This window comes from Alosa pseudoharengus, unplaced genomic scaffold (assembly GCF_046254945.1).
Source record: "Alosa pseudoharengus isolate Yale_2024_CS ecotype anadromous, Long Island Sound unplaced genomic scaffold, YU_APseudo_1.1 YU_APseudo_1.1_scf_7, whole genome shotgun sequence".
Taxonomy (NCBI): domain Eukaryota; kingdom Metazoa; phylum Chordata; class Actinopteri; order Clupeiformes; family Clupeidae; genus Alosa; species Alosa pseudoharengus.
The window spans coordinates 10,746,234-10,774,112 of NW_027468859.1; the positions used below are offsets into that span (position 1 = coordinate 10,746,234).

General features: G+C 44.2%; 1 protein-coding gene across 1 annotated transcript in view; it reads right to left on the minus strand.

Moving 5' to 3' along the window:
* LOC143110320 (metabotropic glutamate receptor 1-like) overlaps positions 1 to 27,879 on the minus strand; it is a 43,417-nt gene that overhangs the window by 9,838 nt on the left and 5,700 nt on the right. Inside the window, exons 2-3 of the mRNA XM_076273201.1 lie at positions 10,922 to 11,171; positions 2,904 to 3,139 (exon numbers count right to left, since the gene is read on the minus strand). Coding sequence (XP_076129316.1) covers positions 2,904 to 3,139; positions 10,922 to 11,171 — 486 coding nt within the window. The remainder of the gene's footprint in view (positions 1 to 2,903; positions 3,140 to 10,921; positions 11,172 to 27,879) is intronic.

The window sequence follows — 27,879 nt, forward strand, 5'->3', positions numbered from 1 at the left end:
AAATTCTCTCCTCATTAAAACTCCTTTATTTCCTTCTTCTACTCCGTTGAGCCCCGGGCTTTGACTATTCCAAACCTCTCTGCCATTACCGAGACATCAGTCATATTAGCAGCAAGGCAAATATTGTCACACGGAGCCATAAAATATTTTACTGATGGATTGGAAAAATGCTAAAGAGACATTGATAGACAGATCATTAGCTAAATTGATGAATTGGCAGTCAATTATTACCACTCATGCAAAGATTCATAAAGGCAGACACTCCATCTCTCCCTCTCTGTCTCTCAATTGAATTTTCAATTCAAGAAAGCTTTATTGGCATGAACGCTTCAGTAACATTATTGCCAAAGCTCAATTACATACACATGCATTACATAGGCATATTACATACACATGAATCTCGACCTCTCTCTCTCTTTCCCTCTCTCTCTCTTGCTCTTTCTCTCTTCTCTCAGATACACACACACACACACACAAAATCCTACATTATTACACAAATATACATAGACATAAAATGGCCATTTTCTATTTCAAATCTGAGAATGAGTTTACTGGATTGCAGTTGTCTAATCAACCACCAATAGTTGACATCGTAGACCTCTAATCAACATCAATCTACACATAGCATCTCTATGCAAACCCACTGGGTCTTCATCAAGTACAACCCACATCACATTGTACACATCTACAAACAGACATTTTACACATCCATCTCTACAGTAAGTAATAAGGTCTCTTAAATGGGAAACTTCAACCAGCGGAAGTTCTGGCGCGTGTCAAAGCACTGCAGATTGAATCCCCACTGCACAGAACTGACAGTAATTGGGTGGGTGGACAGGTTGACCTTTATCAGATTCATTCATACACAAGAAACCAGTTGGATGTGGTGTGTGGGTGTTAATATATATATATATATATGTGTGTGTGTGTGTGTGTGTGTGTGTGTGTGTGTGTGTGTGTGTGCGTGTGTACTTGGATGATCATGGGTCAGACACATCCATTTAGATTCTTTCCCTGCTATAATTTACACTCACTTTATATATGACATATGTGATAATAATGAATGTTAGGGTGTGTGTGTGTGATTTTGGGTATACTGTATGTGTGTGTGTGTGTGTGTGTGTGTGTGTGTGTGTGTGTGTGCGTGAGTGTGTGTGTGTGTGTGTCAAAATCATAACTTGGAATACAGAATACAGTTGAAATGATGCATAGGGTCACTTGTGTTCATTTTTACGGTGAATTTTGATTCATCTTCTCTTCTCTCCTGACCATAGAGATGACTTTCTTTCACATTTCTTTTTTAATATTATAAAGTTGTTCCAGAGATAGCCAGCCAAAGCTAATGGCAGCCCTTCTAACGGCTCGTCTGGAGCCTCTCCAACAGAGAGGTCAGGGCAGACACACACACACACACACACACACACACACACACACACACACACACACACACACACAAAGACACACACAAAGACACAAAAGATAAAGAATCTATCACATGGGCTTGTACGCACACACAAGCACGTACTTACAAACTCTCTAACTCCCTGAAAAACACACACACACACACACACACGCACACACACACACACACACACACTGAATCAGCTTGAGTCAGAACACCCACTAAACCCTTAGGGGGGTATATATCAAGCCAGATTGTGATGTCATGGCGATCTGAGGCACATTAGAGAGAGAAGATCCCACTACTCACCAGAGGTTGCATGGGGGTGTGTGTGATGTGTCTGTGTGTCTGTGCATGTGTGTGTGTGTGTGTGTGTGTGTGTGTGTGTGTGTGTGTGTGTGTGTTTCTGTGTGTTTTTTCCCTAAAAATGTGCGTATGCCAATGTGTTACTGTCATTTAGTGTGTGTGTGTGTGTGTGTGTGTGTATGTGTGTCTGTGTGTTTTTCAAGGAGTGAGAGAGTGTGTATTAGGTATATGTGTGTGTTAGCCCAACCCTGAATCTCTATTCACCACTACTCTGAGTCATATTTGAAAGCATTAACTTGAGCATAACTCTGTGAGCATAAAAAAAATCTGAATAAAATAAATTAATGAGTCACAAAGCTCACTGTTTGGATATCTGACACAGGCTGGATCACAGAGTTTGACCAGAATTGCAGAATTATCCCATTGTTATTACACGGCTCTTCATAGTGCTGCAGAATGCTCCATTCACTTGAATGGGCCTTCCCAACGTTCGGCGGTCTGCTAATTCTGAATAACAGACCGTTGCTAAGTATAACAGACCGCTGTCAAGGAAAATGGGCTTTGTGCTTCTAAGTCAATTCTTTCATATCACTACGCAAGGATTGGAACTTCATTCAAAAGTGAAAGCAGACGGTTGATCAGCTGTGTTCTAAAGAATGTTTGATTCAAGTTCAGCGTGTGTTGTTGCGAACTATTTGTTTCTCAGCAAAAGCCATGATGAAACGGTAACAAATAGGCTATAGCCTAGGCTATGTAGGCTAAAGAGTCATATCGTGGGGAGTTTATTGTGTCGTTTTGGTAAGTAGCCGTGTAATAAGCGGGATAATGTATAGAACGCCGGTCATTGTCGGGAGATAGGTCCCTTCAGGGCGGAACAAGACCCCTCCGCTGCGCGTCGGGGTCCGGTTCGCCCTGTCGGAACCTATCTCCCGACAATGACCGGCGTTCTATACATTATCCCTTACATAACAATGAGGTCTTCAGTGACAGACGCACATGTGCTTACACACAACAAACACACACACAAACTTACAGTCATACACAGAAGTACTTAGTCACACACCAGCACTCACACACACACACACACACACACACACACACACACACACACACACACACACATTCACTCACACACACACACACACACACACACACACACACACATACACACACACACACACACACACACACTGACCTGTGCAGACCCTCTGGAAGTTGGGGTTCTCCTGTGGATGGAAGGGGATTCGGCACTGGAAGCGGTGCTGCCAGAACTCAGGGAACCACGGGTTCCGCTTGTTAGTGTCCAGGCGCAGCTCCAGGAAGTAGTCGTTGAAGGACTGGACCTCCTCCGTCTGTAGCTTCAGTGTGATTCCTCCATCTGCTTCCTGCTCGTAGCCCTCCACCACCTCATAACGATCTGCCCATCCATCACTACGAGAGAGGGATAGAGAGGAGGTGGGGGATGAGAGGAAGGTGGGAGAGATAGAAAGAGGGAGAGAAAGAGAAAGGAGGAAAAGGAGAAGGGGGAGGAAGAACAGGGATATAGGGGGGGAAATGAGAAAGTTAGAGAGAGGGAGATATAGGCAGACAACATGAGAAAGTTAGAGAAAGAAATGAGAACCTCATTTGAGAGGTGAGAAAGAGTGGAAGAGAAGGACATAGTAAGAGGGAGTGACAGTGAGAGCAAAGAAGCGAGAGAGAGAGAGAGAGAGAGAGAGAGGAGAAAGCTGACAGAGGAGAGAAGTACGATTACTGTACGTACACACCGCCGCCGACTTGAGCTTCCAAAGAAGCTCTGGTCGCCCTGTCAAGGACACTTGTCAAAAAAGTACAGGGAAGCTTTGGACACTCTGACGTGGCAGCATTATATGTTCGATCATGTTCTATCTTAATACTTTATATAAAGGCCGTCTATTCCGATTGGTTGCTATCATTGGTCGCTGAACCATGTCATAGCTCATTACCATAAAGTTGACCAACTTTCAACTTTCTGCTTGACGCTCAAGACGCTCAAGACGCCCAAAACGCGACGCCGATGGATTTGCCGCTTCTTGCAGCTGAGAGAAGCCGGCTTCCATTGAAAATGAATGACTTCCTGAATCTTTGGAGGCTCAAGTCAGCGGCAGTGTGTATGTACAGTTAGGAGAGAAACAGGAGGACGATGGGACAAAGAGATAAAGCCACAGAGAGAGCTGCTGAGCTGAGACTGGCAGATGAGTACTCTACTGCTGCTGCTGAGCTGGGACTGGCAGATGAGTACTCTACTGCTGCTGCTGAGCTGAGACTGGCAGATGAGTACTCTACTGCTGCTGCTGAGCTGAGACTGGCAGATGAGTACTCTACTGCTGCTGCTGAGCTGGGACTGGCAGATGAGTACTCTACTGCTGCTGCTGAGCTGAGACTGGCAGATGAATACTCTACTGCTGCTGCTGAGCTGAGACTGGCAGATGAATACTCTACTGCTGCTGCTGAGCTGGGACTGGCAGATGAGTACTCTACTGCTGCTGCTGAGCTGGGACTGGCAGATGAGTACTCTACTGCTGCTGCTGAGCTGGGACTGGCAGATGAGTACTCTACCGCTGCTGCTGATGGATTTCCTAAATTTATCCGCCAGTAATATCTTCTGCCAAAAAAAGTCCATCAATTATGGATTAATTATGGAAGTTCCTTTGATGTCTAATTACTATCAGACAGAGTGTTAGTAATCACTGTGTGTGTCGGTGTGTGTGCGTGTGTATGTGCGTGAGAGAGAGAGAGAGAGAGAAGATGTTTATTTTGGTCCATTTACAGTAATATCTAGTGTCCTTATTACAGTGCAGTTACTGTAAATTACACAACATATAAGTTGTTTTTATCATGTGTTCAAACTAACCCTAATTAATCCTAACCCCTAACCCCAAATACATTTCCTAAACATTCTGTCATGCCAACAAAGTTCAGAAGGAGAGCCGGAGATTTGTACTTTTGTCTACTAGTGCTAGTGCTCATCTGAATGAAATAGTTGTAGAAGGAGAGGGGCAGAGGGAGAGGATAGATAGATAGATAGATAGATAGATAGATAGATGGGAGATAGAGAGGGAGAGTGTGTGTGAGAAAGGAGAGATAGATAGAGAGAACAAGAGAGAGTGGTGTGAGAGTGTGTCTAGAGAGAGAGAAAGAGAGCAAGACAGAGGTAGCGTGAAAGTACATGTGTGTGTGTGTGTGTGTGTGTGTATGAGAAATAGAGAGAACAAGAGAGATGGCATGTATGTGAGAGAATCAGAGAAGCCACCACTCATCTGCAAGCGTGGGGGAAGAAAAGTAACCCTCTCCTCTCCTGCACATCCACTGTATCACTCATTCTCTGTCTCTCTCTCTCTTTCTGATCCCTTGTTCTCTTTCTCTCTCATCACCTCTGCATGTTCTCTCTTCCCCTCACTCTTTTTCTCTGTCTCTCTTGCTCACATATCTCACTCTGAAGAAAAGTATTGTTGGTCTCCAAGGTAAAACATGACAGAATTGTCTGTCTCTATGGTGATGTTCACCCTCAGAAAAGCACAAGTCTTTCGGACTTCAGACTTTGTCCTCGATCATTTCATCATTTGTCTGATGATTCAGTACATAACCTCTGTGCGTTTGTAGTTGGAGTGCGCTCATTGTGGCTATGGTTTAAGTGTTTGAGTTTGTCTATATGTGCATGCGTGGGTTTGTGTGTGTGTGTGTGTGTGTCTGTGTGTGTTTGTCTGTCTGTGTGTGTGTACTGTAGGTGCATGTGTGAATATCTGTGTGTGTGTGTGTGTGTGTGTGTGTGTGTGTGTGCCCATGCCCACTCCTAACCCTCTTCTGTAGAGCAGCTGAGTGTTGTTGCCCAGGCCCACTCTCACACAAGAGCCCTCCATTGCTCTCTCTCCTACCTCTTCTCCAATGCTCTGTCTCTCTCTCTCTCTCTCTCTCTGTCTCTCTCTCTCTACCTCCTCTCCTACTGCTCTGTCTCTCTCTCTCTCTCTCTCTCTCTCTCTCTCTCTCTCTCTCTCTCTCTACCTCCTCTCCTACTGCTCTCTCTCTCTCTCTCTCTCTACCTCCTCTCCTACTGCACCTCTTTGCCTCTCAGTCTGTGGCACCAGGACCTGGAGTACTCAGTCTGAGGGCTTTCATCCTCCACTCTCCACTCTGTGTCAGTTAACACATGAACACTTCACTCTCTGCTCTGTAACATGAACACTTCACTCTCTGCTTTGTGTATAAATACATGAACTTTCCACTCTGTGGGCCAGATGTACGTACATTTGCGAACGTAGCGTTATCAGCATCATGGACACCGCAGATTGCGAACGCTCTGCCCATAAACGCAATTTACGAACGTCCACAACTGAATGGCAGCGCCTACATACAAGCGCCGTTGAATGAAGTTAACTGATGACAACATTAAAGAGAATCAAACGTTTAGCGATCATGAAATAATACGATACATGATAAGATGTAAACAAGCAGGGAGATAATAAAGATCAGTAGTTCTACTCAAACTACTTGTGCACATAGGCTATGGAAGATTGGTCAAATCTAGCAAGTAGGAAAGTTTAAGTGAATGACGTGAAAGTGAAAGTAAGACATTCGAAAGGCCAATAAAAGTTAAGGTTGCTTTTGGTAGTACAAATACTTTTACCACAAAACCTGGTGCTCTAAATAGCGATTCTGTTGTCTTTGAAAGGTTCTCTTATTGACGCATTGAACTGCAATTTGGCTTAACACCTGCTTTTACAAGGCGGAAGTATTTAGGCGTAGTAGTTGCTCTGTTAACACATGAACATTCCACTCTCTGCTCTGTTAACACATTAACATTCCACTCTCTGCTAAGGAGGGGGGGGGGGGGGGGTCCCCTTTATGCAGACCAGCGTAAGCCCTCGCTGCAATAATGTAATTAATGTAACAAATGAAACAGCTGTTGGGCCTGTGACGTCAGACTCAACAACCGAATTAACACCTGAGCACTCTACTCTCTGCTCTTTTAACACTCTACTCTCTGCTCTGTTAACATGAACAATCCACTCTCTGCTCTGTGTATGAATACATGAACAGTTTGAACACTCCACTCTCTGTTAACACATGAACAATCCACACTCTCGCTTTTTGTATGAATACATGAACACTCCACTCTCTGTTAACACATGAACACTCCACTCTCTGTTAGCACATGAACACTCCTCTCTCTGTTAACACATGAACACTCCACTCTCTGTTAACACATGAACAATCCACTCTCGGCTCTGTGTATGAATACATTAACACTCCACTCTCTGTTAACACATGAATATTCCACTCTCTGTTCTGTGTGTATTAACACATGAACATGCATGTGGACAATTCATGAGACTTCCAGTTTCACAGTCTGTGCAAGTGAGTGAGTGACAAGTGCTGCTTGTCAGAAAATGAAGAGGGTCTGGCAATGATGAAGCACCTGTGGGACTTTCGCTGATGGCAAACTGGCTCAGAATGGAACATGTCATTTCTATAGCAACTCACTCAGCTGCCTAGCATGCCAACATACCAGACTGAAAACAGAATATTTTTCATCTCGGTTCGTTCTGAGCAAAAACATTCTTTTTTGGTTCCTGTTCGGGTGTGGTAAGAAGAATAACGTTCCTAAATGCCTTTACAAATTGATTTATGGCCGGTGGCACAAACCTATAGGCTTTTTTTGCCCAACTTTAAAGCTTAAATCAAAGCACATTAGATATCAAGGCTAATTGTGAAAAACACAGTGCCTGAATTCAGATGTGACGGGAGATTTAAAAAGTAAGCAAGTAGGCCTATATAATATTAGATCTTTAAAAATGTCTGATAGCCTAACTTCAGGCACAGAAAAGCCCTGTAATAGCCTAACCTATCTGTGGTGCCACAAATTGCTTGACAGGCCTATAGATATTTTCCTAGTGTTTCTGGTAGCCTATGTTATTTCACACAATGTTTCAGTAATGTAGGCTCAGTGCCGCCGCTACCACCACGTGCATCACGCACTGTGCGTAGGGCACCAAGGGGCGTCGGGGGCGCCAACATTTAGCCAATAAAAGTACCGCAGCTTTACTTTAAGCTGCTTTTCATTCTTCCGAACCTTTACAATGTCAAAATACAGCAACAGTATGTTACATGCAATGATGATATGGGTCCTCTCAATCTCCACTATGCAGTAGATCTAGTTTGAACGTCATGCTACTCCATTTAATTGGGAACGCATCTTGAGTGGACACGAGAGAAGAGAGAGTGGGGGGAGAGAGAAAGTGTCAGGTTTCAGCTACCTTGACATGTTAATAATTGATATCTCCTTTTTGATATAAGAAACTTTTTAAAGGAAATCATGAAGGCAACAAAGATAAGGCTTAAGGAGATTTCTGAGATATCCGGTTCCCACTACTGACCATACATTTGACGACCGGAAGTTGGGTGGACACGGATGTTTCGGAGGCGGGACTTATTCCGGACAGGTCTATAGGGCCACCAATGAGATACTTACCTGTACTTGAAAATGTTATGCTGAAATTCAGTGGAAAGGCACCTATCTAACCTGCACTGAACATTAAGTTATATTAATTTTATATAGGATGGATGTTGTGATGGATATTATCTAAGCATGACCCAAACATAACCTTTTGTCAAATTATATTATTTGTTATTGAGACTTGAACACAGCAGATGACACATGATACAGGAGAGAGAAATCAGACAGAGGACAAAGAGTTAGGAGGGGAAGAGAGGGACATAGATGTGACACTCACCATGTCAGAAGGTATTCAACATTTCTAGCGGTATTTGAAAAATCCTGGCTACGGCCTTGACTGCGAGAGGCCACTATATAACAGGCTGCACTCACTATGATTTCAATGATTTGTTCCCAAAGCATTTACATGAAGCAAACGATATGTCGATTGAAATGCATTCCACAAAGACAGTAGCCTAGAAATCTAGACGCACCCTAGCGGCGGCAAATTAATTTGCTCAGCCTGTACGTCTAGTATCGAACCATAGGAATTTCTATTGTCTTAACACCGTGGATGTTCTCCAATCACAGCGCTCTATTTCGTTAGAGAGTCTTAAGGCGGGCTTAACAGGATAACGACAGTCCTGTGACGGTGAACAACAAGGAAGGTGGCTATGGCGAACGAAGAGCGGTTGTTTGAATCGGCGTTGGCGTCAACTTTGGAGGAGTTGGACTTGTGCTTTTCTTTGAAAGTTGAGCAACACAATGCACTTAAGTCATTCCTTTCTAAGAAGGATGTGTTTGCCGTTTTGCCTACCGGATACGGATATGGTCGTAGCGCTGGCCTATTGCATGCCTAGGCAGTTTGAAAGACAATTCTCTGCCCGCCCCTTGGATTAAGCGAGGTGAATGATTCGATGCCAGACTATACATCTCAATGATATAGGATGGGCCCGCCAGGCTACAAAGACAGGCTAGGTGGCTAACAGGCTCATACCGTAATTCACTTCTAATTGCAAACAGAAAATGTCTAGATAGCATCATGTTATGACATGCTTCCATTTCCAAAGCAATGAAGGCTGTTTATACCAACTTAATATTATGCATATCACTGTTAATATTGTGCTATAAATGTAGCACAAACAATGCTACAGTTTGTTTATCAGCCATAGTCTATATTTGAATGGAGCTGGCAAAAAGGTCTATGTAGACTCAATGCCATTAAAGCGACAGTGCACCTATACTAGTACTTCAAGCTAGTAATATTTTAATAGTAGTATTTTTCTTAAGAATTTCATATTTTGTAGTTCTATTAGTAGTTCTAGCCTATTATACAGGGAGATAGCCTGGCAAGCCAGACCTACATCAAGATGTTGGGTCTGGGAATACACCATTGGTAGGGCTCAATCTGAGGGGCGGGATAAACGGTTGTCTTTCAAATTCCTGGACTTTTGAATAATATTCAAACAAAGGTTAATTTGTTTTCACTCCAGAACAAGTGAAATTGGTTTTGTTCCTTTTTCGGTTACGTTCATCCAAAAATTGTGTTCATTTCTGGTTTTCGTTTTCATTCTTTGAACAGCTTCTAATCCCTGCAACATACTGTAAAACCCTAACTAGTAAGGCGATATTTTAGTAATTGTTAAATTTAAAGACTGAACTTGGAAGTTTCAAGTATCTATCCAAGTTTAGTGTTACAAGGACTTTGTGATCATTAACATAGAAGTGATGTCTCCCCAACCGTTAATTAACTGTTCATTTTAATGTCTGTTTCCTTTCAATATTTTAGATGTATGCGACAAGTCCTGCAACACCCTATTAGACATTCATTTTGTGCATTTATCAATCTATTTCTCGATGTCACGTGCCGTGCACATGATATATATGGACGAATGTACAATAGTAACACTGTTTCTATTTCTATCAGCAGATATAAATCTACTGATTGTGAATTTTCCCACATATTCAATTATATATTTCTCCACAAACCCACTAGGTGTTACAAGGTTTATTGGACCTGTCATAGATTATGTCAACATATCAAGATGATTATGACAGATTACCATCTTATTCACAATATGCCTCTAGCTTCACAAAACCATACCATTAGGAGCAGGTAATCAGCCTTGTTTTACTGCAGATGTGCAGACATACACAAAACACACACACACACACACACACACACACACACACACACCAGACCACAAACCCTGCCCTCACAAAAGTACACCATTACAAGGACATCTCTCTCTCTCACTCTTTTTCTCTCTCTCTCTCTCTCACACTCACTCACACACACTCATCTTCCCCTGAGCAAAAACTCCCATACAACACCTAAAGACATCTCTTTACAAAAGCACACACACACACACACACACACACACTCACCTACCAATGAGCAAAAACTCCCCTGCCATGTGCACACACACACACACACTCACACACACACACACACACACACACACAAACACACTCAAACACACAGACACACACATGCATACACACTCACCTGCCGATGAGCAGAAACTCCCACACCACCCCCAGTCAGTCTCATAGCCATAAGCAGCCCTTGAACGGCCATCCCCTCACAGAAGCAGACAGACACACACACACACACACACACTCACACTCACCTGCCGATGAGCAGAAACTCCCCCACCACCCCCAGTCGTCTCATAGCCATGAGCAGGCCTTGTACGGTCATGCCCTCACAGAAGCAGACAGACACACACACACACACACACACACACACTCACACTCACCTGCCGATGAGCAGAAACTCCCCCACCACCCCCAGTCGTCTCATAGCCATGAGCAGGCCTCGTACGGTCATCCCCTCACAGAAGCAGATCACCACGCGGGCCTTGGGCAGCCGCTCCCTGAGCTTGCGGAGCAGCCGGTCAAAGTGGCGCTCGCCGGCGTTGCTGTAGATCTTGTCCGAGTGGGCGATACACAGGCCCTCCTCGGACGCCAACTCCTTAAAGGCCTCCATGCCGCTCTCACCATAGTTACCTGCAAACACACACACACACGCACAAATCACACACACAACACAGGTTAAAAGCTGCAGATAAAGTTCACATACATCAAAGGCATCTAACTGTACATCAGTATTAGTGGGTTTTAGTTGGACAAACTTCTAGAAAGGCCCTTCACGAAAAGCTTTTGTAATGACCCTGTTATTATGTTTAAGAATGAGCAGAGACACACAGAATGTGTATTACACTTTTACTCAACTTGTTCACTCACTCAACATCGCATGTGCACCCCATTAACCTCACGCAGCCGTTTCCATAACAACCAACACTGCTAGACTCTAGACTCTCATAATAGTAGTCCCCTTACTTTTTCCTAGCAGTGTGTAATTAAATTGGTTTTGTTAATTATGTGTACACAACATTTCCCCCTCCCTCCCAAGAAACTAGAATTCTGCATAACTAAGTCTTTGCCAGAACAATTGAACAGTAATACAGAGTGCACGGCCTACACTGTCACTCTGTGACAAAGTCCTTTAAGTAGGCAGGGCGGGCCCTGGCCCATACGGGTCGGCACTCCTTGACCTCTGGCTGCGGCCCCTCCAAAGCAGCTGGGGAAGTCCCCATAGCTGAACTCGTGACACTGCCCAGCCCTGGATCTGCCTGGAGGCCAGGGGAAAGCAGAGGAGGTTGCAGGTCAGGCGCAGGTTACGGTTGCTGGGGCGCTGGTGATGGTGATGGTGCAGCCTAGGGCTGTAACGATACACCAACCTCACGATTCGGTTTGTATCACGATTTTTGACCCACGGTTCGATACGAATCTCAATTTTAACACATAGTCTACAATGAAAGCAAGGAGAGGTATGACATTATTATTTATTTATTTGTTTGTTTTTGGACAACGTAGGCTACCGATAAGTAAAGCGGGAGATGTGGGTTGCTTTTGCGGCCGCGTAAGAAAGCACTGCGTGAAACACTAGAAAGGTGTGTCGCGATTCTGCCTTTTCACACCGCGACACAGTATCATTGATATGAATGTCGCGATTTCGGTTTCGAATCGTATATCGTTACAGCCCTAGTGCAGCCTGAGGAGTATGGGAAGCCTGCTGTGGCCCTATACGTGTCGGCACCAGTGGAGGAGAGGCCGATGCCAGTGGAGTCACCATTCTCTTCACCTGGGTTCCGCACTTTCCTCAGTCTCTTAGTATGCCATCGTGATCTGTCACTAAGCATGAATGTGGCTGGGCCCAGCTGCCTGTGCACCTGGAAGGGCTGGCTCCAGTATGAAGCCATCTTGTTGCCCCGATGAGGCCTACGAGCTCGAACCCAGTCACCTGCGGTAATAGCCAGGGGCGCCTTAATACCACCCGAGGCCCCTGGGCTATATGTTTTTTAAGGACCCCCCCCCCCCCCCCCCCCAACCGCAAATATTAATTATGGTTAAATGATACCCGGCCCGCGATCTGACCCGACACATAGCGTGCGCTTTTGGTTAATAAGATGCAGTGTAGCCTATCATTATTCAGCATGTAAAACCTTTACATAAACAGGAACAGAAAGCCCTCGAATCACGTCAGCCTACCCATGACATCGCTTATCAAAAAGGCTAGCCTACTGCACGAAAACAAGCGTTGAACTTTTACAACATTGGCTGTAGGCTAAGTTAAAAGATGGGTATGGACGTTTAAAAGCTTTTCAAAAGTGCATGTGTTTGTCGTGCCGGGGGGTTCCCCAGGAGTTTTTTTGAAATTCTGTCTACTTAACACGCCAGTTTAACGCAGTTTGGGAGGGACAGAAATACTTTTAGCCTACAGAACAAGCTGGCTCATGTGACGTGAACATGGCTGCCTTATGCATTGTATCACTACACTACATGGAGAAATATCTCACGTTAACAATGGAGAAAACATAACATAGACTATTATATGTGCGAATGGGTTAGCAAAAACTTAGCTGTTGGTGAACGGAGATGCAGATCACTAATTCATTTATTCGCGCCACAGCGCATGTTCTGCGTTCACTCCAATGAGACAAGTGAAATACATGTTTTTAAAGCCGTTTCATTTCCAGGCTATTTGTTACGATATTTACCTGCTATGCCTTCTGTTTTCATGGACAGTTACAGGAATCCACGTCATTCGTTTATCTTGCTTCAATCCTACCCACGTTATCTCCAGAGTTTGTATGATAAGTTTGTCAGTCAGTTTCAGCCTCTCCTCTAGCTCCTCTACACCCGTTGGGATTTATTACGTTTTGTTACATATTAGAATTGGAGAAGACAAGGGGGCCTCTGCATGGATGTAATTGTAGAGCAGTACGATGTCCTCAATTATTTAGGCTAGCTCCAGAGTAGGCTAATGACGCCGCGATATTATTGATTATCATTATTATTATTAGGAGGCCCCTCATTGGTCGAGGCCCCTGGGCTGAAGCCCAGGTAAGCCCCTGCATTAAGGCGCCAGTGGTAATAGCAGTGCTCTTGACCCTGTGTTTCCGGTCAAAATACTGCCGCATCTGTTGCTGGTGTCTGTTTACAGCGGCTTTGGCTTGAGCCTGAAAGCTGCCGGCTGTAGGTACTGCCACGCCTCATACCTTGAGTCTGTCCAGTGGCAGTTCCATCTCCCGACCCATGATAAGGAGTGCTTCAGAGCCCCCAGTTGGGTTTGGTTAAGTGCCGTCTGGAATGTACACCCCTGAGCCAGGTGGGCTCGGACGACATTCTTTAGGCTCTGGTTGAACCGCTTCACACCGCCGTTGGCTTGTGGATTGTAGTATGCTGTGCGGATGTGTTTGACTCCCCTATCACTGAGGAACTGCGAGAAGTCTGCAGAGATGAACTGGGGCCCATTATCTGTCGTGATGGCGCGAGGCATGTCCCAACGTGTGAACAAGGCTTCTAGGATGTCTCTGATGACCTGTGTTGTGACAGTTCCAGCTGGAACCACTTCGGGCCATTTTGAATGGAGGTCGTACAGCACCACAAGGAAACGCTGATTATGGGGAATTTCACAGCCATGGATCTCCCCACAGATGTCTAGCTGGAGATGTTCCCATGGGCGGGCCATGTAAGCGGCTGCAGAGGGGTTGGCACTGGAGGTCCAATATCGCGATCGATGCCTGGCCACCAAATGAGATCTCGACATCGCTGTTTGAGTTTAACGATGCCTAGGTGCCCCTCATGTGCGATGGGTAGCATGCGGGCCCGCAGGCTACAGGGCACCACGGTGCACAAGCGCCTGGAGACACAAACATCACTCCAACATGACAGTTCATGACGCACCCTTGCGAATGGCATGAGCTCATCACGAACGTTTGCTGGCCATCCAGATCGTATACACGTACGTAGCAGTGTTGTAGTACTCGAGTCCGAGAATCGAACTCGAGTCCGAGTCATTAGCTAAATTTAGAGACTCGTGACTTGACTTGGACTTGAGCACTGATGACTCGAACTTGGACTCGGACTTGTGCATTCGCACTCGCGATGACTCGTCGAGGACTCAACTTTTTTTTGTAATATATCATAAGGCTATAATTGTAGTATGTCATTAGGCTATAATTTGCTATATGATTTTAATATCTAAATTATTCGTAATACTAATTTTAGTTCAAGGGAATGTTAGGCTACTGCTTCGTGTCGTAGGCTAGGCTACAACGCAAGTCACATCATGTTCACATGCAAAGCAAACTAACGTTAACTTTAACACCAAAATGCCTGGAGATATGGCCGCCGCTATTTCAATGTAGTAGGCTATTGCCAGGCAATATTAGTTCTCATACATGACATAACATTACCTAAGATTACACTCAGCCTAGGCTAAACACAACACACTGCTGCTGGATAGCTGATCATCTTGACTTGGTGAACAGTGTTTTCCCTGACTGACGCGAGAAGCGAGGTTCCATTCATTAATTTTCATTCGGGGCGTGCCCTGCCGTGCTTAGAACTGTCTGTTAATTTGCAGCAGGCTATTATCGGATGAAAGAAAAATAAACTAAACGTTTTCCCGATCAAGATATAGCATACTTCTTAATTTTGGTGTCATAAAATATAGAAGCATAACATTAAATTGCCTAGTAGAGTGTCCATGTAGTGTCAATGTAGGCCTACGTGTCTGCGCAAGTGAAACTGACAAACTGAACCTCTCGTGGGTAGGCCAGAAACAACTATATTTAAAACCACGAATGAACTGGATTACTGTTACTGTTCAAACGAGCGATTTGATAGCCTAATCCACTGCACGAAAAAAAAGGAAATAGCAACGTGTTCTATTTCTAACAGGTGAATATCGTAGCAAATAGTATGGCGATGGCAGCTTAAAAAAACATTTATTTCACTCATCTCGCTGAAATGAACGTGGCCTGTTGCACAAATAAATTAATTAGGCAGATGATCTACATCTTCGTTAACCTAAAGCTAGTTTTCATCTCTATTGTTGACGTGAAATATGTCTCCATAGTGTCAGTGAAGTGATAACATAATTATGCAGTTGCCGGTAGCCAGTGTTCACGTCAGAAAGAAGCTACCAAGACGGGCCCTGCTCTGTTTCTGTCCCTCCCAAACTGCGCTAAAATTGTGTAGGCTATTTAACAGCCAGAATTTTAAAAAATGCCCTTTTATGATCCACACTACCTCTTACAAAATAGGCCTACTCCAACGTTCATCTAGCTCTTGTGAAGTATGAACTTCTACAACACTGCCTATACAATTGTCAGCAGTCAGTAACAGCATAATGTGACTTAATGGCCTGTGTGATTGGGATGTGGATTGCTCATTTATTATGAGTAGGCCTATAGGCTATGGTATAGCTATGGTATGATATTCTCTTCGTTAAAATAAATACAACACATTGGGTTTGGCAAGAAATTTGTCAATACTACTTTCACACAAGTGATGGCACCCCTGCTTGGAGACAGTAGATTGTCCGTTTTGCTTTTAAGGATTTCATCTGCAATGGAAAAAAATGGAACGACATGTAGGCTATGCTTACTTTAGTGCTGGACTTGGACTCGACTTGATCAATAGGGACTCGACTCGGACTCGACGTGGATCAATAGTGACTCGACTCGGACTTGACTCGGATGAGTAGTGGACTCGACTCGGACTTGACTTGGATTTTTTTTTTAATGACTTGGGCTTGACTCGGACTTGAACACTGAGGACTCGAACCTGGACTCGGACTCGAGGCATAGTGACTTGACTACAACACTGGTACGTAGCAAGGCCAGTGTGTAGTCACGCTCTGACTCGCGCCGCAACTCCTCCAACGACACAGCCGACTGCAAGTGTGTGTGGAGCATGTGAATGAATTCAGTCTCTGTGTCCTCGACCGGGGAGACCACTGGTGTGGGGGCATCGATGGAACAAGAGAGTAGGTCGGCGACTACATTGCCCCTTCCAGGGGTAAATTTCAGTACATAGTCATATTGCCTCAGCCTTTCCCCCCTGTGCAGGCGCAGGGGTTTATGACCGGATCCTGTTGCTGTCAGCAATGCGGGCAGGGCCGGATGGTCAGTCCTGAGGGTGAAACGCCGTCCGTAGAGGTAAAGGTGCCACCTATCTGAGGCCCACACACAGGCGAGCGCCTCACGTTCACCAACAGAGTAGCGCTCTTCAGAGAGGTCTCTCCACCCTGTCCTGCACCTGTGAAAGGACTGCACCAATAGCCCGATCTGAAGCATCACAGGTGACTAGACATTCGGACATTCAAGGTTAAAGTGGGCTAGGACAGGGGGTGTTGTGAGCTGGGCTTTCAGAGTTTGTACGTCCTCTGAACATGCTGAAGTCCAGTGTCATGGCTCTTCTTTTTTAAGCAGTTGGCGGAGAGGTGCGGTGGTCTGTGAGTAGTGGGGCAGAAAACGGAGGCAGTACGCAGTCATGCCTAAAAAGGCATGAGGTCGTCTCTGAAATCCTGTGTATGGCGTCGACGTTGGACTGTAGTGGGGAAATTCCATTGGCTGTCAAGCGGAACCCCACAAAGTCGATGGCTGGGGCAGCAAAGCAGCATTTTTCTTCGTTCAGAGTCAGGTTGTTCTGAAGGAGGGCCTGAGCCACCCTCTGGAGACGCTTGTTGTGTGTCTCAATGTCTTGAGCATGAAAAACAATGTCATCCAGAAAAAAACGCTACCCCAGGGATGCCAGCCAGAGTTGTGCTCATCACTTTCTGGAAGCAGCTAGGAGCGGAGCTTAATCCAAAAGCCATTCGAGTGTACCGGAACACCCCAGCGTGCGTCACGAAAGCAGTGAGGTCCCTGCTGGCTGGGTGGAGTGTTACCTGCAGGTAGCCCTGACGTAAGTCAAGCTTTGTGAAGACTGTTGAGCCGTGAAAGTGTGCAGTGAGCTCCTCTGAGGTAGGCAAAGGATATCTGTCTGGAGTAACTGCCTTATTCACCAAACGTAGGTCAACGCATATTCTTATTCCCCCAGATTTTTAAAATCCAGGGAGCAGCGTTGACTGGTTCAATAATTCCCATGTCCAGGAGTCTCCCAAGTTCGCGGGTGACCTCGTCTCTCAAGGCGAAGGGAATCCTGCGCACGGGCTGGATGACAGGTGACACGTCAGGGTTCACCAGAGGCCTGTGTGTGAAGGCTGTGAGACAGCCTAGGCCATCGAACAGAGCCGGACACTTTTGCTGCCAGGTGGAGGTGATGAGGTGAATGTTGGAGCCAGCATCATCCCTGAGCTTGAACCCCAGGCCTGTGAACAGATCCAGGCCTAGAAGGTTGGCTCCCCTCCTTGCGATGTGAAAGGGGAAAGATGGTAGATGCTTGGAGCCGTAGTGCATGGAGCACACCTACAGTATCAATCCTGGAGCTGTCGTAGCCACATAGAGCGGTGGCAGGATGTTCTAATGGCTGGTGAGAGAAAAACTTAGAGTAAATGCTTGAATTTAGGAGTGATGCAGCCACTAGTGTTCATTAATAAGGGTAGGGTCTCTTTATCTAACTGGACAGTACATGTTTTGAAAGCCACCTGACCAGCAGTCACATTTCTGATCTCTGGGTAGTTGTGCCGAGCTGGTGGAGGTCCTGTGTGTTGTGGGAGAGTGGCACGGGCTGAATGGCACATCTTAGCAAAATGGTTTTGCTTCAGACAATTTTTACACTGTTGTCCTTTGGCAGGACAATGCTGTGCTTGTGTGATTTAGAACCACAGTTACCACATACCTCTGCAGTTCACCTATTGTTCTGTCTCTGTGTGAATTGCACTGGAAAATCTTGCTCTGAACATCGGCTGTCGTCGGCGGAGTGCATGCTGGTGTGATAGGCAGGCTGAAGCTGCTATGCAGTGATGTCCGCGAAGGGCCGCGCGCCTGCTAGCAGCGAGGTGCATTACATGGCTGTCTGAACTTGCAGCGCTATCTCCACAGCTCTGCTTCAAGTCAAATCATCCGCTTCTAGAGTAACAGCTTTTCTCTTGTTTTCTTACACGATGTCCTCTCAATGAACTGGTCACGAAGTATTTGATCTTGCAGAACCCCATAGTCACACAAACGCGCCATGTCTTCACGTAGCTTCGAACCAACTCACCAGGTCGTTGCAGGCGCTTCCGAAGTTTGTACCGCTGGAGTAAAATACTTTGGTGACCAGTGAAATGGGTCGTCATAAAGGTAACTGCATCATCATAGTTGGCAGGCGTCCCAAGATTGCGAAAAATGCGTTGCCCCTCTACTCCAAGACAATGGCAGAGGAGAGCCATTTTCCTCTTGTCGGTAATATCCTCTCTAAGTCTAAAGTGTCCAGATAAACTGTGAAACTCTCCAGCCAGTTTGCCCATGGAACCGGAGGATCTCCGGGGATGGCAAGAAAGTGTGCAGGTGGGGTAAACCAAATTCGGCCATTCTCGTCACCAATCTTATGTTTAAGAATGAGCAGAGACACACAGAATGCGTATTAAACTCAGGGATGGATTACTGAACGGGCCTACTGGGCCCAGGTCCAGGGGCCCAAGGGGTCAGGGGGCCCTGAAGCCCAAGCCTTTGCATGGAATCATTGCCTCAATATCAACAAATCAGGATGTAGGCTATGAATCTGATTGAATTTAGTATTTGCCATCTCCAAAATGCACCAGAATACAGGAAATCACATTAAACAAATTAAAAATGTTCTGGAGGAGGACCCCCAAACCCCCCCTCCCACATATACGACAATAAGTGGGGGGCCCTTAATACATCTGGGCCCAGGGGCCCGAAAGTTCATAATCCGCCCATGATTAAACTTTTACTCAACTTGTTCACTCACTCAACATCGCATGCTCACCCCATTAACCTCACGCAGCCATTTCTATAACAACCAACCCTGCTAGACTCTTAATAAAACTTCATAATAGTAGTCCCCTTACTTTTTTCTAGCAGTGTGTAATTAAATTGGTTTTGTAAATTATGTGTACACAACACCAGTGTCCTGACATAACCCTTTGGCAATTGTACAGGAATGTTCTGTAATTGAATGAAGAATATTTGATAAGGAAAGACACACACACACGCATACACACACACACACACACACACACACACACACACACACACACATAGACACACACACATATACTGGCATACACATGTACACACCCAACACAAAGGACCCAATTCAAATCAATTCAACACACCTCAATCGCGGAGAACCAGCATTCCAAAATAACAAGACTGAGGCAGCAAATGCAAGCCAAAGCTTTCTATCAGAGTGAGGAGACCTTGGGGATGAATGCACACACACACACACACACACACTCACAAACACACACACACACACACACACACACACACACATTTAAATATACATACTGTATATGCCAGAGACTGCCCTTGCAAATCCCTGTTGAATGGCGTCTAACTGTTTATAGAATGTCTGCGCTTTTAAATCTAAAATGTACTGTATTTCTTCCTTCAATTCACAACATTCACCCCAGGTCCCTTTCCCTGCTTGTGAAAGGCTCTGGCACCGTACAGGCTCCCTCTAAAGCAATGGTTCTCAATCTGGAGGGTCACAAGTTCAATTCTGATTGTAGACAGATTGTGTGGAAAAAAAATCTAATTTTAATAACTACATTAAACCATTACTTTTTTAATGTTTTGTTTAATATCCATGGCCATTTCTAAAACACACACAAACAGCAGTGTAGTTCATACTAGCCAGCCTTGGAGGTCTGACCGTATCTTGTCTATACACGGTAGAGGAGAGAACGTATAGCTGGCTAATTATAGACCCATACTGTAGTTCATGATTACTGCACGGAGATATTGAGAGTGACATCTGGGTCATCAATAGACAGAGTGTGAGAACACACATGTCAGATGGGAATAGCGGTGATGGGATTGAGGAGACAAGTGCAAGTAAGAAAACAAACGCAGAAGTTCCATGTAGAGTGCATGCCCGTCCATCATCCATCATCCATCACCAAGCACATTGAAACACATCATTAACATGCCCGCAACACACACACACACACCATGCATCTAATAACTAATATTTGTGAATGAATATGGAACACACACACACACACACACACACACACACACATAAACTTTCACACACCACCAACATACACACACACCCGACCCAACATCACCACCCTCCTGCTGATAGAGGTTAATAAGGCGTGTTGGGCAATTATCAGATGACATCTCTCCCTCTCTCTCTCTCTCTCTCTCTCTCTCTCTCTCTCTCTCTCTTTCTTTCTCTCTCTCTCTTCCTCCCTCTCAGTGTGTGTGTGTGTATGTGTGTGTGTGTGAGATAGAGAGCATCTCCCTATGGACAATGATAACAAAATCAATCGTCATTAATTAAAGCACCTCGATTATTGAAAGCAGTGTTTCCTTACACTTCCCTGCTTTCTGGCCTGAAGCTATGTGAACACACACACACACACACACACACACACACACACACCTAAATGAAAGGAGTGATCAGGTTTGAGGTGTGTTGTTGTTATAGCGTTTGATTGTTGTTGCTCTGGGTGAGGTGAGCAGCTCTGACAGATAACTTTTCAGCAGTGTTGTGGGTGCACCAGGGATGCTAGAAAATTTGGGCCCTATGACAGACAATAATTCTGGGCCCTCCAATAATATATAGTATTATCAGGAGGCTCTCTGGGGGCCTGTCAGTGCTGAGCCCTTAGAATCGTCCTACCCCTTCCCTCACACACACACACATTAGCGGCGCCCCTGGGGTGCACCCATGCTGCATGCGTGGCGTAGCTTTAACTTTTCAGCGGTGTGTGTGTGTGTGTGTGTGGGTGCACCCATGCTCAGTGTTGGGGAGTAACGGAATACATGTACCGGCGTTACGTATTCAGAATACAAATTATGAGTAACTGTATTCCGATACAGTTACAAGTTAAATAGTTGGTATTTAGAATACAGTTACATTGTTGAAATCAATGGATTACATGACGATACTTATCTGTTTCATAAGTTTGTTCACTCTCTAAATAAATTAAGGCAACTCCATTTCCCAGAAGCTCCTGAAAGCTATGATGAAATTGTTTACATGTTTAAATCCAAGCCCTGCCGTCTTGCACTAGCCTCAAAACGCAGCCAGCGCGCATTATGGAAGCGTCATCGGAGACCCTGAAATTACTGTTTGCACAGCAAATTGAGTAAAGTAAGTGGAGGTAACTCCTGCTCCTCACTGATCGTGGTTCCTGATGTCTGTTCAAAGGATATTTTCCCAAGTATTAATAGCTCAGGCTACTTCGGCCAATCGGTTACACAAAGCCTAGTTCACGTGTTGATTTAGACCTAGGCTACAATAAAACCAATCTCTAAAATAGGCACTGCATTCTAAGTTTTTTATTCTAAATTAAAATAGCTTTAGCCTATATATTATTATTTTTTCTAGATCTACATTTACGTTTTAAAATGAATTATATGGTGCAGCCTCTGAAGAATTATTCTTGCGAGTAAACCTAGCATATTTTAACGTGCGGTTTTTGATTGTCATTACGCGATCACGTTCATTTTGAGAGCACTGATATACAGTAGCCTAGCCCATAGTGTTTACATTTACAGGTCATTTGCGTTCCACCTGTCATATGCGCCCCTCACTTGTAGCCTACTGGGTTGATGCCACCGAAAAATCTCACAGGCACACCTTAATTAGGGTAGACTGAGTACAGTTGAGACATGTGTACAATTGAGACACCTTAAATATCTTGCTTGCACAGCAAGCCCAAGTTGTGATTTTTGCTATGCACATGCGTATTAGTGCCCTCTTTGATCATGGAAAATTTTAACGACACAAGTATCTCCCATCCAAGGATATCGGCAAATGTTTTTTTTCCAAAGTAAGAATTTCACTTCACCATGCACCTTCGACAATGAATAGTTCATTACACTTATGTTACTGTTAAACGTAACTGGTATCATTACAAACATTATTCTGTGTCCTAAAAACTGGCATATTTTATTGCATTGTGTCATGTAAGGTCGTTGCAAAATCTAGAGAAATGTGTGAGGTGGTCAGCGGGGGACAATTGAGACACACATTAGATCGATAATTTTTGGCTACGCCCTTAAAGTAGCCTATTTATTTGTTTATTTTAATTAGCCTAGTCACCTGCTGTAGTTTTAATGGTCACCTTGCTATTTTAAAGTTGTATCAGGTAGCTTAGTTGACTTTACATTCTCCTGTGTGGGCCTAACACTTCAGCCATTTGGAACAGAAGAACACACCAGAATAGGCCTGTTTAGTAGTAGGCCTAAGCAGGATTTGATGGCCGCATTCCTACACTTATAAAATGCAATTCAATGCGGAAGTAATCTAAGTATTCAGAATACGTTACTCAGATTGAGTAACGTAACGGAATACGTTACAGATTACATTTTTGGGCATGTACCCTGTATTCTGTAACGGAATACATTTTGAAAGTAACCCTCCCAACACTGCCCATGCTGCATGTGAGGCGAGGCCACAGCACGACTCAAGCCGCGCCAGAGACATGCACCTCACGCAGGCAGCGTGAGCACTCTAACCTGTCAACATGGCAAAATGGTCATCAAGAGGTTCCGCAGCTGTCATGCACTCGCAGTGAAACGCAGTGACCCTTACAGACCCCTGTCTACACAGTGCACTTTTTTAGAGTGCTAAAAAGCATGGCACTTTTTTATGGCTGCTTAAATCCAAAACACAATGATTTAGCTTACAGCTGCTGCAGCAGATGAGATCTCTGTGCCTTACACAGATCTGCAAGTATAAGGTTACATGATGGAATACTCATCTGAATGTAATGTATGGTTGCCTATGTAATCACCTATGAGAGCATATTCCAGTACTCGTGCATGTGTGAGATAAGATAAGAAACAAAATGGGGGTCACATAAAGCCCAAGGGGCCCAAAATAGAGGATGGGTGGCAGCATGCCATGCTCGAAAGCCATACAAACACAGGCAACTGTGCAACACAAGGAGATCCACAAGTCTACACGTGTGCCTCGCCACTGTCTTCAGCTTGATTTGCCGATTGGCTTGATTCTTGGATGATTGGCTGCCATGCAAATATGTGTGTCACAGTGGAAAATTGAGCTTTCTTTTAGCATTTGTCTCTATGGAACACACACACACACACACACACACACACACACACACACACACAAACACACACACACATATACTTACACACATAGACACACAAACAAACACACACACACACACACACACATATATATATATATATACAGTATATACAAACACACACACACACACAACGTATTAGTTTCATTTTCCACACACTGCATTCCATCCTGTTTTTTCCCCTCTTTCTCTGTTTCCCCCTCCACCCCGCCCCCCCCCCTCCAGTGTTCTCAATGGCGGCCTTCCTCTTTTCCTTTCTTTACTCCTCCTTCCTTTCCCTTCACATCCCTCCATCTTTCTCTCTCTCTTGCTTTATCTATTCATGTCATTCTTTCTCTCTGTTCACTCTTGTCTCCCCAGGGAGGTTGTTTTTCTCTCGCTGCACTTCCCTCTCCCTTTTGCCCTCTGTCTGGTGTTTGTGTGCGTGTTTGTTTTGTGTCTGTGTGTGTGTGTGTGTGTGAGAGAGAGAGAGACAGAGAAAAAGAGAGGGTGTGTGTGTGTGTGTGTGTGCGTGTGTGTGTGTGTGTGAGAGAGAGAGAGAGACAGAGAAAAAGAGAGGGTGAGTGTGTGTGTGTGTGTGTGTGTCAGCGTAGCTACTGCTGGTTCCAGCTCACAGTAGTTGCAGCATCTAAACAGAATGAACTGGGTCTCCCTGTTTCACACACGGACACACACACACACACACACACACACACATTAGCACATCAGATCCATATCACCACTTATCAATATCAGCACAGCTCAATGCTCATTCCTCTTTAGAGAGTACGGAGGAAGTCAAGATCATTTAGATGCGTTTTGCATGGTGTTGCACACATCACAGATCACCCCCTCTCTTTCTCCCGCTCTCTCTCTCTCTCTCTTTACAAATACAGGCTCAGCCAGTGGCACACACAGAAGCATGCCCGAGTGCGCGCACGCACATACGCACACACACACACACACACACACACACACACACACACACCTCAAACACATACAGATCATTATCTGGACAGGTAATTTATGCAATTGGGGACTTGCTGGTTGCTAAGGCAACTAGCAGCATTGAGTGTTTGTGAGTGTAAAAGACTACGGGGAAAGAATCCAAATGGACGTGTCTGACCCATGATCGCACAAGTGCACATACACACATATTCCATGCGATCATGCACTTGCAGAAACAGACAGACACACACACACATCTATGTATACACACAGATGCCCTGTCTCTCTCACTCTCTCTGTCACACATACACAGTCTCTCTGTCTTTCTTTCTCACACACACATACAAACACAGAGAGAGAGAGAAATAGAGAGAGAGAAAGAGAAACTTGTTATAATGTGCATTCCGCTGTACTAGAGTGATGTAATGTGTTACAGTGTTCCGTAAGGTTGAAAATTGGAAATAATGACGGGCTCCAGCTCCTTCAGTTCTTCGACTGGTGACATTCATCATCCAATAATGCACGGAGTATGTGTCTGAGGCGTGTGCTAAATTTCACGTTTTAGACATTGGAAGCACTTTCTTCCTAGGTTCCTGATGGTGGCGCCCAGGGTGTGTGTGTGTGTGTGCCTGTACGCGAGCCTGTGAGAATGTGTCTGCTATAGACAAATATTCACTAAATTTGGCATGCATCCAGATATTGTGGTAGTGATGTCAGATTCTGTGATCTCTAAACCTTTACATTTCAAAATATTGGCATTTCTTGACAGTAGGGATAGAGTAGTTGCAATATCCCTATAGACAGAATTTCAATCACAAGATATTGGCACAAGCATTAGGCTTTTTGCTGAATTCAGATTGGCCATTGATGGCCATTTTGTTGAGTGAGACAGTGTAACATTTGGAAATGTGAGTGAATATATAGTGTAAAAAAAGTGTAAGTGTAAAAAAGGTTGCTTAAATGGTTCTTGAAATGTAAAAATGCTCATGCTGTAGCGCCCCCTATGGACAGAATTTAACAATGTGTGAAATGTGTGTGGGTGTGCTCCCAGGGAATATTGTATATATATATATAGTGATCTATGTGTCACATTTGATGAACGTTTACCTTTGCCATCACAAGATATTGGCTGGTGAAGCTCTAGACATTTGCATCGACATAATTCACTAGGTGGCGTTACACCAAAAATCAGTATTATTGGGCTGCAGTGATTCCCCTCCAAGTGACCAACTAACCACATACATTTTCTGATCTGTGGTGCAACCGCTGTCAAATTATCGTAAAAAAACTGCTTCTGGCCAACCCACCAGAGGATATGTGGATATCATCATAATCATCATCACTAATAACCCTAAATAACTGACATAGCCCAAATGAGACATCTAATGCACTGCCTATATAACAGCACTAAATAACTTCTTAGACAGCCTATAACACCAGAAGTAGTCCTTGAGATCCAAAAAAGCCAACAGCGTTTGATACAGCCCTATGATATTTGTTATCACATAAAACACTGACACCAATCATATGTGGCAGCTATCAAAGCTGTAACAATATTACTGATACTTAAAACCAACACTATTTCATAATTTCACATTTTAATTTATTTCTGAGCCCACATTCAATGGAACCCTATTTGTGTTCAAGTGTACCAACAGATCCAAAGGAAATCTACACCTTACTGACAGGTAGGCATTCATTCATTTATGCAATTATCCATTCATTCATTCATTCATAGACAGTGTACCAATCTTAGAGGTAAGCTGCACAGTTTACCAGTGTGTACAGTCCCTGGTAGGCTAATTGTTATTGTTTATGTGTGTGTTTTTTTATTGTTTGTCTTTGACTACCCAAACAGTGCTCATGATTACTTGTAACAAGTGTGTAGAATGGGCCAAGGAAGAACCCATTACATTTAAGTTGTAGACTTGTGCCTTTTATTACTGTTCATAATGTCAGCACAAGACTGGTTATTGTGTTGGAATGACATCAGACCCTCCTATCCTCAGTGGATGTGATCTGGCCCAAGGCCAGTGTGAAGGATTGTGGGAGATTGACCTCTGGGGCTTTGTCACCACTGTGTAGTCCACTATTGGAATGGTGGTGATTTGAGATTTTCTAGATAGTACCATGGGGATTATGAATAATCAAACCTATCTAATGACTTTCACTTTAAGGGGGGGGCATGGTACTCAGTAGTGTCACTGCTTGGGAGACTCTGGTATGTGACCGTTACAAACATTTACAAATCGCTTTGGATAAAAGACATCTATCTAAAACAAATCCTTTACCCTTATTATTCTGTTGAGATTATTGCTTGGACCCCAAACACAATAATATATGGGCTCAATTCTTATATCATTTCTTTTAGTTCATCCTCAGAGGTGTATTGTGATAAGTGAGAACAAAGGATTGCTTTGACATATTGCTTTAGCATTTAGCATTTAGCATATATATATATAGAGAGAGAGAGAGAGACCAAGGAAAGTGTTGAGATCTGAAATCCACAAAGACAGCATGCTCCGTTCTGGGGTCAGAAAGTTGATATATATATATAACTTTCTGACCCCAGAACGGAGCATGATATATATATATATATATATATATATATATATATATATCAACTTTCTGACCCCAAAACGGAGCATGCTGTCTTTGTGGATTTCAGATCTCAATACTTTCCTTGGTCTCTGTTTGGTCTAAAACTAGTGAGCCATCTACCTACAAGGCATGACAAACAGACAGCCAAGCTGGCACTGACTTACAGCTACTAACATGAGACACTGAGACAACGATGGAGAAATTAAGAGAGTCAGAGTGATAAACAGATAAAGGGAAAAAGACAGATCAACAGAGAGAGAGAGAGAGAGAGAGGGAAAGAAAGAAAATGTCAGTCTTTGAACTGTCCTGTATCCCCCTATCTAGCCCTGAAATCGCCTCTGCATGTGCATGTTTGTGTTTACAAAGAAAGACAGAAAGAAAGTAACAAACAAATAATCAAACAAAGAAACAAACAAACAAACAAACACAGTCTTAGGCCAGATCAGTGCTTAATATTATCAGAGAGTCATGTGTGTTTGTTTGTGTAAGACTGTGTGTGTGTCTGTGTATGTTTAGGTGTGTGTGTTTGTGTATGTCTAGGTGTGTGTGTTAGAGTATGTCTGTGTGTATGTTTGTGTATGTCTAGGTGTGTGTGTGTGAGTATGTTTAGGTGTGTGTGTTTGAGTATGTCTATGTGTGTGTTTGTGTATG